This window comes from Kogia breviceps, chromosome 6 (genome assembly GCF_026419965.1).
Source record: "Kogia breviceps isolate mKogBre1 chromosome 6, mKogBre1 haplotype 1, whole genome shotgun sequence".
In the NCBI taxonomy this organism is placed as follows: Eukaryota; Metazoa; Chordata; class Mammalia; order Artiodactyla; family Physeteridae; genus Kogia; species Kogia breviceps.
The window spans coordinates 59,108,454-59,119,125 of NC_081315.1; the positions used below are offsets into that span (position 1 = coordinate 59,108,454).

The window sequence follows — 10,672 nt, forward strand, 5'->3', positions numbered from 1 at the left end:
TGGAACTCAGGGAACATCTAGGAGGCTAAACCTTTTTCCTACAAGCAAGGAAGTGGAGGACAAGGAAAGGCTTTTGTCCACAGGGTCCTGCTCAGTTTCATTTGCAGGTGATGATGATGTTGCTGGTTCAAAGACTATATTTTGAGAACCACTGATACTTACTAATGGATCTTTTAACCCTGGATAAAAAAAAATCTCTGGCTTTGGTATCTGCATTAGTTTATTTTCAAATTTGACAGGTAATTCTTGTGCAGCAAGGTTGAGAATCACTGGTGTATGCAATTAACCAAATTATAAGAGGTGAAAAATTTTTAATAAAAGTCAAGATTTTAAAAGACTGAGATGAAAAAAAGATAATGCACTGAATTTAAGAGCCAGGACTAGTTTCTAGCTTCCTGGTGTGTAAACAATTTAAATTCCTATAGGAAAATGATTCAAAATCTGGGATCTTCTGTAAAACAAGGACATCATAAGGTGATCATCAATGTACTTTCTAACAAAAATTTTATGACACAGCTTTTGTAGTTGGCATTTCATGTTGTTAGAAATGATGTGATATAACATTATTAATTAACATTACTAATATAAACACACGTAAACATAAGTTTAATGGTGTTACTTATTATCTTGTTAAAGACCAGAGACTTATGGTGGGATGGGAAGACCTACTCAATAGTGACTGTTTTTTTAATAGCAAGTAGTAATCGCAGTGTCCAGTAGGTGGCAATAGTAACCTTTCATACAACTTTTAAATAGTTGTGTACTTATTGGTAAATATTGGTTTTCTCATTTGACTATACAAATAAAATAGGAAAAATACTTTATAGACCCCTGGAGCTTTGTTTATTTATTTATTTTTTCTGCTTTGGGCATGTTACAGAGGTTGCTTTAGTTGTCACTCTGTAATAATGCATTTTTAGAATTTAAAGAATTCGTTTCTGTTTTAACTTTTATTATAGAATTTTTTCAAATATACAGAAAAAAAGAACACCCATTTACTTACCACCTAGCTTCAACAATTATCAACATTATGCTCTTGTTCTAGGTACATCTATCCCTTCCATCTACCTACCACTCCCCAGCTAGTCCTCATCCTTGCTAGAGTAATTAAAAGCAAATCCCTATAAAGAGTTTTAAGAATAATCAAGCTATAATTACAAGAAAATTTTAGGTCTGTTTTTCAGAGCCCAATGTTTTTGTGTTCTCCTCTGGCCATTGAGGGCATTTAGGTTCTTTGGATTGTATTTTTCATGTAATAATGGGCAAAACACCTATTTCTAGTGCTTTGAGAACTTAAGAGTACATAGTAACAGAACTAGCCACAAAAGGTTGTATATAAATATCAATACTTTAAAAAATAAGAAGAAATTGGTATCTTCACTTAAATTTTTGTTTTTGAATCAAAATATGAAATTAGAAATGTAACTATTATAAGGGATAGGTTGAAATAATAGTTTTCATTCTGAAGGTATTCAGAGGAACAAAAAGTTTTACTGTATTGCTTTATTTAAAAAAATAGAAGGACATTAAATAAATTTGGCAAGTAGAGAAAGGAAGAACACAATCAAAAATTTAAAGAAAACAATGACCCATAATTCCTTAAATAACTGCTTAACATTTCGTATACTTCCTTTTTTTCTTCTTCCCATGGGGAGGTCTCCTTTTTCTCCCTGAAATAACATGGTTGTGATCATGTTGGGTATAGGGTAGGAAGGGAGATGTCTTGGCTTTGGCAGTTTCCCACATCTCCAGCTCTTTAGTCACTTTTATTTGAAAAAAGCCAACCAAAAGCAATTTTCAAGTATTTGCTAAATGAAAGGTTTAACACTTTCTATATCTTGCCATATGTTGCATAAAACTTTATAGTATGGTTTCCTAAGTTGGTAATTACTTTAATGAAAATTAATTTATGTAAATTTTAAGTTGAATAACCCAGTGTTTCCCAAAGGGCAATAAGTGTACCAAGGAAGACCAAGAAATGAAATTTGATGGTAAGTGAGCCACATCTTTAAGAGTTTAGTATGTTTTTACTATATTATAGGAAAATATAACTTGCACATAAATGACCATGACTTCATGGGCATTGTTGCCTAGGATGACGTTGCCTAGATGATTATTTGTAAAGTCTATTTTAAAATATTGTGTAAATTATGTACATCTATAAACTATATAACTGCTTTCCAAAGTGGTTATACAATTTTACATTCCCTCCAGTAGTGCATAAGGGTTCCAGTCTCTCCACATCCTTGCTAACACTTGGAATTGTCTGTCTTTTTTGTCATAGCCATTGTAGTGAGTGTGTAGTAGTCATATATGTTTTAATTTGAAAATAAATTATTTTTCTGAGAAAGTGTTTGGCGATAAATGATAGAGTTTTAAATGTGTGCCATTTAGAAGATGGAGTATATTTATACTATGAAGCTCCAGAAGTAGAGGTAGGACTAATATAGACTTCATAAGGAAGCAAATTCTGGCAAAAAGTTAAGCAAAAGTTAAATACTATGGACTTTCTTGCAAAGTTGTAGTAACCTTTTTATTGAATATATTTACATCCAGCTGTTTCAGTGTTTCCTCAGTTACAGTCAACAGAAATTAACCAGAGAAGAAATGTAATGTAAGGATATGTAGTGATTCACAGAATCTAAGGAAAAGTTAAACAACTGGTGCTTGGAAAGGATAGGAAGCAGTGCAGCTTAAGGGATCTAAGTAGCATGAACCAATGGACAGCTTCTTCAGAGAGCTACTGTCAAGGTGAATTTGTTTTCTGACCTTGTGTCACTCTACTCAAGATTTAAATTTTAAGGAGAAAGAGTCTGTTTGGCCTAGTTTAGTTTACACGCCCACTCCTTGGTCAGGAGAAGGCAGAATTGATAATCTCACCAAAACTGCATGCAGTAGGGTAGAAGAAATTGCCCAGGGGGAATATTGAAATGCCTTTACCAAAAGAAGGAGCTCACTGGGTGCTGGGCAGGCAAGACCAATAGATGCCCACTATACCACGTCACTATCTCTGATGAATGACTAGGAAGAATTAATAGCAATGATAGGAGGGTCAACAAATCTCTAAGGGTCATTCATTCCTTGAATATTTATTAAATGTCTCTTCCTATGATTTCTATGAAATCAATGTATTTCTTTGAACTAAAAACACTTACTTTGTTACTCAAAGTATTTTTACATACATAGCAAATATTCTTTGCAAAAAAAATGTTGCCCATTTATTTTTTGGAGGGGAGAAATGTCAATTTCATTTTATGAAACATAAATAGGAACACATGAACAGATTCCCATGGTAAAAAGTTTAAATCAGATACAGCAAAACTTCTATGATTCTCCCAATCAGCCTCTCTTGTGGCTCCATGTGGATCTTCTATACTTGTACAAATTATGTTCCTACATTAATAGTTAATTGCCTGTTGACATATGTAGGTTTTTCATATTTAAAAATAGATAGTATTAGCAAGTACTTCTTTAAGGTAGGTTGCTAAAATAGTATAGTGGTTAAGAGCACAGACCCTAGAGATAAACTATAATGATTCAAGTTCTAGCTCTCCTATGTAGCTATATATCGTTGGTGTTGCCCAGTAATTTTAAGGAAACTTTTTATTGGCTTACAATACAAATTCATAACTATGAACAACTTGATGAATTTTCCTAAAGTGAACTAGCATATAGGTCAAGAAGTAGATAATACCAGTACCCCAGAAACCCCTTTGTTCCCTCCTTGAAAAATACTCCTCTTCAAGGTAACCACTATCATGACTTCTAAGAACATGTATTTGTTATTCCTCTTTTTGAACTTTATGTAAATGGAATAATAATTACCATAAGCATTTGGGGGGGGAGGCCCAGGTTCACTCAGTATGTTTATGAAACTCATCCATGTTGTATGTATTTATATTTTATTAATTCTCATTGCTGTTTTAATATTCCATTGTGTGAATCTATCACAATTTATCCATTCTACTGTTGATGGACATGTGGATTCTTTACAATTTGAGGTATTACAAATAATGCTATTCTGAACATTCTTATACAGTTTTTTGGGGGGAGGTTTTAGGGATTTTACAAATAATGCTATTTATTAACATTCTTGTTCACTTCTTTTGGTGAGCATCTGTATGTATTTCCCTTAGATATATACCTAAGAGCAGAATTGCTAGATCATAAGTTAGGTATATGTTCATTTATAGTAGATAATGCTTCACAGTCTTCCAAAGTAGTTGTACCAATATAACTTCCAACGGTGTGTGAGACTTCCCACTGATCTGTATCCTTGCCGATAATTGGTTTATCTTTTTCATTTTAACCATTTTGCTGAACTTGACGTGGTCCAGTAATTTCTGAAGAATGTAAAAATCCCATTAGCGGGGAAGACAGAATGTAGGGTGTCACTCCCCAGTGATTGAAGTTGGTTCTGAGGTCGGGTAAGGCCCAGGCTGGGCAGACCCGCCCTAGGGGTGAGGGGTTGCTGGCATGTCAGCACTCCTGCCCTTCTTCATTACCCTCTCCCTGTATCGGGGCCCACATGCCCTTTGGAAAAAGGGGTCACCTGAGAAGCACAATACAAGGGCTTGTCCCTTGCATCTGGGCTGGTGAGCTGGGCAGAGGCTGGGACAGGAGCCACAACAGTCAGATAGTTTTCCCAGGAGAGGCCCAGTGCCTCCCTCCTTCCCCAGGGTCACCACCTTCCTGGCTCCTCTTGCCTTGTGCCCCCTCAGGCCTTTCAGCCCCTTGTACCTTTACTGCTGTTTGGTTAAAGCCTCTATTTTGTTAAAAAAAAAAATTACCAGATGATCTAGAGTTTTATGGGATTTACAAAACAACTTTCTCTTTAAAAAATTAAAAGAGATGGAAGAAATCCGTTATTCTCTGACTCCAACAAGTTACTATCTTCTGGGGAAAGGATTAATTTGATTTGGATTATCCTGTGTAATAAAGTGCCCTCCATCAGACTCTAGAACCTGGTTTTAAACATTACCCCTTCTTTATATCTAAATCCCATGTTTGGTAAAATTAGGTGTTTAAGGTTTTAAAATTATTGTTCCTGGTATATTACGCAATTTCAAATATTACTACTCTTAACCTAGACTGGAGACTGCAAATACCTGGCTCACATTCTGTCAATCCCTTGTTTCCAACCAGGCAGATTATGATAGATGACGTGACTCACAGAATGTTTTCCCACTGATTTCTATGTGGTTTCAGATTTTTTTTTTCTTAGTACAGTGCTCCACGTAGTCACACTGTTGAATAGAAGTGTGATGGAAGATTAAAACACTCTTCATCCTGTACCTCAAGGTACAAGGTAATCAGCTGAGTCTTAAAATTTTCTTAAGTATTGCCATCGTTGGTTGGCCCTATATTATACTGAGAGAAATGTGACTCATTCTTAGAAAGTTGTCATTTAAATCTATTACTTAGTCATGCTAACTGAGGAGCTGGCTTACTTTTATTTTATTCTTGTTTAAAATTTTTTGTTTTCCTTTCTATTTTAATATTTAATTGATTTTTTTGTCTTTTGGACTAGGAAAAATTCTGAGAAGTTTGCTGCAGCTTCATAGGTCAAAGTAAGTTAGGGGAAATGACTTGAAAGAGGAGGAAAGATGATGCAGATACAGGGTTACAGATGAATACTGACAGTTTGGGGGTTAGGGAGACCTTTAGAAGCCTCTATGGTTTTGGAGTATATTGGTTATGGTATGATATATATTGATTATAGCTTGTCACTTGAAATTAAAATTAAAAATAATTTATGGTAGTGAATTACAAAGCAGTTTTCAAAGTGAAATATTAGAGAATAAGTTGCTTCTTTAAAAATTTTGACTATGCTAAAATGATAAAGCTAATGATTAAAACCTAAGATGAAAGATAATTAAAACCTGAAGGGTATAAAGAAGGAAGGAAGGATGGATGAAAAATAAAAGAGTTTGGTGATATAGGTGAAACCAGGAGATAAGTTTTAGCAGTAGTAGTTTATGCTAATGTCATATTCCCAGCTCCAACCCTTACTAAGTGTGTTACTTTGAGCATTCACTTGCCTTGTGAGCCTCAATCTTTTTGGCTATAACACAATCATAAGAAAGGTCACCTTTATTAACTCAAAGTGTTGTGAAAACTACTCAGGTAATGTAAATGAAATTATTTTATAAAATGAAGGTACAATCAACTGCTGTTATCGTAAATACTAGGATAATATGTGAGCCCCAACATGTAAATAGCTCAAACTAGGTTAAAAAAAAAAATTCTAGCTTTCCTCTTCTGACCATAATGGAATAACTTATACCAGACTTGCCCTCTACCTGTGAACAGCTAGAAAACTGGACAAAAATATTTGAAGCTACTATTTGCTGACCTTGGAAAACATGCGGTACGGGTGTGTGTTCTCTGAATGGATGGAAACAAATAAGTTGTACAAAAGCCTCAGCATTCTGCATGATGTCACTTTCCAGACCCTGCACAGGAAGAGGGAAACCAAGGAAAGCATGGCAGTCTCTTTATAGAAGTCACTGAGATCAGATTTGGGGAAGGCTGTGGCAGCTTCAGTTTGTGAGGCATGGAACCAGAGATGTAAGCGCTATGCAGGGAAGCTCCAAGACTCTGCAGGGGCGTTCACTGAAACTTCTGCTCTGTGCTAAGAAGGGCCTGCATAGATTGAAATGCCACAAGGCTAGACTAAACGCAATTATTGGGGGCTTTAAGTTGAACAATTCCTAGAACTTACATGTGGCTGAGAGACATTTGAGTTTTGACCACCAGAGTGGCACGACATTATTGAAAATCCTGGGCATTCAGTAGATACCCCACAATTGTGCCTTCAAATAGGGCTAAAAGAGCTCTAGAGTAGAGGCTACTCTGGACCACCAATAACACTTTAAAAACAACCTCAAAAGGATCAAATTGACTGGCAAGGAAGTTAACTGCCTGCCAAATTCAACACTCTTTAAATGCAGAAAACAAAATCCAAAATTTTAAGAACACAGTTTTATGGTGTCTGGTACCCAATAAAAATTATGACATGCAAAAAGGAAGGAATATGTAAGGAAGAAAATCGGTCAATAGAAACTGACTCAGAAATTATGGAGATGAATGAAGTAGCTGACAAGGGCTTTAAAACAACTATAGTAAATATGTACAAGTATATAATGAAAAACATGAGCATAATGAGGAGAGAAATGGAAGGCATTAAAGAAGGCAAAGGGAACTTGAGAGCTGCAATGCAATTTAGAAATGCAGTATCTGAACGGAAAATTCACCAACGGATTAACACCTATAGCCACTGCAGAAGAAAAGAAGCATGACTTAAAGATACTGCAATAGGAACTATACAAATTGAGGTACAGAATGAAAATAATAATAGTAATAAAAGGCCAGATCCTCAGTGATCTGAGGAATATTCAAAGTGATCTAACGTATGTGTAATTGGAGTATCTGAAAAGGGCAGGGGAGAGGAGCCAGAAAATATATATTTGAAGTAATAATGGCTTAATTTTTAACAAACAGGATGAAAACTATGATTTCTAAATCTAAGTAAATGAACGTCAAGCAGGATAATTGAAAGGAAAACCATTCTAAGGCATATCATATTCAATATGTTGAGAACCAGTGGTAACATAAAACTCAAAAGCAGCCAGAGAGAAAAAGAAACATTAAATACAGGGGTACCAAGATAAGAATTACTGATTTCTTGTCAGAAATAATGCAAGGGAATGGAATGATAACTTTAACATGCTTAAAAAAAGTTAATGTAGAATTCTATGTCAAGTGAAAATATCCTTCAAAAATGAGAGAAGCATAAAGACTTTTTTGACAAATACAGAAAATTTATTTCCAGCAGACCTGAATTATAAGAAATGTTAAAGCAAGTCCTTCCAGAGGAAGAAAACTGATACCAGTACAAACCCAGTTCCATACAAATGAATGAAGAATGCCAGAAATGGAAAATATGTGGGAAAATACGAAAAATGCTTTTCTGATTTGTATCCTTTCTTTTAAAGACATTACCTTTTAAAAGCAAATGTAATAACAGTGTATGGTGGGGTTTATAACAGTTTGAAGTAAAATGTAGGAAAATAGCACAAAGGTTAGCATGATATATATTTATACTTGGCTTATTTCAGTTGCGTGCAGCTTTCTATGTTCATCTATTATTTTTAGTGGATGAAATCACATGTAAAATTAAAAGTCAAGTTAATACCAAAAACTTTTGTTATCGTGTTAAAACAAGTTTGCATTTTTGAAAACAAACATTATAGTAGAACTGACTGTGTAGTTCACCTAGTATGACAAAAGTTTGCACCCATGTTACCATGATGAAAATCAAGATACAGAAAATTTCTGTCACCCCCAAAAGTTTACTTGTACACTTTGTACTGATTCTTGCCTTCAGCTCCAAGCAACAATAGATTTGTGTTCTGTCACTATAGTTTTGCTTGCTGTAGAATTTCATATGGGTGGATCATACACTGTTATGTATATGTTTTAATATTTTAAAATTCATCCACATTGCTGCATGTATCAAATAGATAATTCTCTATTGCTAAAATATATTCCATTGTATAGATATGCCAAATGTATTTATCCATTCATTCACCTGTTGATGGGTATTTGTGTTGTTTCCAGTTTGTGGTTATTATGAATAAAACTTCTCTGAACATTAATGTACAAACTTTTTTTGGTGGACATTTGCTTTCTTCTCCCTTGGATTAATAATGGAACTGCTAGGTCATATGGTGACAGCTTTCATAAGCAACAACCAAATAGGTCTCCAAAGTGGTTGTACTATTTTATACCCCCAATAGCAATGTCTGAAAGGTGAAATTGCTTCATATCCCTGGGAAAAGTTGGATTTTTAATGTTTAATTTTAGCAATTCTAGTGGGTGTGTAGTGATATCTCATTGTGATTTTAACTTACATTTCCCTAGTGACTAATGATGTTAAGCATCTTTTTATGTGCTAATTAACTATTCTTCTCTCTCCTTTGGTAATTAGTACAAAGTGTCTATTCATATCTTCCACTCTTTTGAAAAGTTGGATTATTTGTCTTCTTATTGAATTGTAAGGTTACTTTATATTATCTGGTTTCAAGCCCTTTGTCAAATATATGTATTGCAAATATCTTCTTCCATTTGAGGACTGACTTCATTTTCTTAGTTGTGTCTTTCAAAGAGCAGAATTTTATAATTTTCATAAAGACTATTTTATTAATATTTATTGTATGGTTAGAGCTTTCTGTGTCATAATATATCTTTTCCCTTACAAAAGTTGCAAAATTTTTCTTCTGTGTTTTCCTCTATTACGTGTCTTTTGTAAGGTTAATAAGTTTTAACCTTTACTTTATAATTCATTTCAAATAAATTTTTTGCATGATGTCATGAAGGAAGTATATTTGTTCCATACTGATATCCAGTTGCCCCAGCACCATTTGTTGAAAAGACTATTTCCATAGACTTTGCACCTTAGTCAAAAATATATTAACCATATATGTATAGGTTTATTTTTGAACTCTCTATTTTGTTCCACTGATCTGTTTGTCTGTCATCATACTACTACCACGTTGTCCTAATAACTGTAATTTATGGTAAGTCTTGAAGTCAGAAAATATAAGCACTCCAACTTTGTTCTTTTTAAAAAATATTTGTTCTGGCTGTTTTATATAATTTGTATTTCTACCTACATTTTAGAATCAGGGAATTCCCTGGCTGTCCAGTGGTTAGGATTTGGCTCTTTCACTGTGGTGGCCCATGTTCAGTCCCTAGTTGGGGAACTAAGATCCTGTAAGCTGTGCAGCACGGCCCAGAAAAGAAAATTTTTTTTAGAATTAACTTGTCAATTTCTACCACAAGGGCTTCTGAGATTTTGATTGAGATTTCATTGAATCTACTAGAGATTCAATGAAGAGTTCTATTTAGAGTTCTACTAGAGAGAACTGGTACCTTAACAATACTGAGTCTTCTAATCCATGACTGGTATATCTCTCAACTTATTTAAATCTCCTTTAATGGCTCTCAGCAAGAAAAATTTGAGGAAATTCCTTTCTATGCCTAATTTGATGAGAGTCTTTGGTTGTCGTTGTCGTTCCTGAGTAGGTGTTTCTGAATCTATTTAGAGAACCATGTGGATTTCCTTTTTTAGTTTGTTAACATGGTGAATTCGTTGATTATTTTTAAAAGGTTAGACCAACTTTCTGTTACTGGGGTAAATCCCACTTGGTCATGATGTATTATCCTTTTTATATGTTGCTAAGATTTGATAATATTTTATTAGGAATTCTTCCAACTAGGCTCAGGAGAGAGATTGGTTTTTAATTTTCTTTTCTTGTGATAGCTTTACTTTTGGTGTCAGAGTAATGGTAGACTCATAATAAGTTGAGAAGTAGTCCCTCTATTTTCTGAAACTTTCTCTAAGACAACTATTATACCTTCCTCAAATGTTGGATAAAATTCACCAGTGAATGCATATGGAATTAGGGTATTTTTTGTTGGAAGATTTTAAGTTATTTCATTTATTCAGATGATATAGGGCTATTCAGGTATTTATTTATTTATTTTTTTTGCCAGTTTTGGTTTTGTAAATTTTGGCTATCAAGGACTTGGTCTGTTTCTTATAAGTTGTCAAATTTATTGCAATAAATATGTTTAAAACATTTCTCTTTGACTTTTAATATATATG

General features: G+C 34.2%; 1 protein-coding gene across 8 annotated transcripts in view; it reads left to right on the top strand.

The window, feature by feature from the left end:
* Nucleotides 1–9,376, top strand: part of MRPL1 (mitochondrial ribosomal protein L1) — a 107,273-nt gene extending 97,897 nt beyond the window's left edge. The window contains exons 11-13 of one of the 8 annotated variants that reach the window (XR_010841034.1): nt 1,949–1,991; nt 5,531–5,570; nt 6,453–9,374. Coding sequence is in view for 1 of the 8 variants with exons in the window: in XM_067035893.1 (XP_066891994.1) it covers nt 7,838–7,860 (23 nt within the window). In the remaining 7 variants the exon portion in view is untranslated. Of the gene's footprint in view, nt 1–10; nt 827–1,948; nt 1,992–5,530; nt 5,571–6,312 lie in introns of those variants that run through there. The other 7 variants (XR_010841033.1, XR_010841031.1, XR_010841032.1 and 4 more) reach the window with 7 other exon arrangements.
* The last annotated feature ends 1,296 nt before the right edge of the window (nt 9,377–10,672 follow it).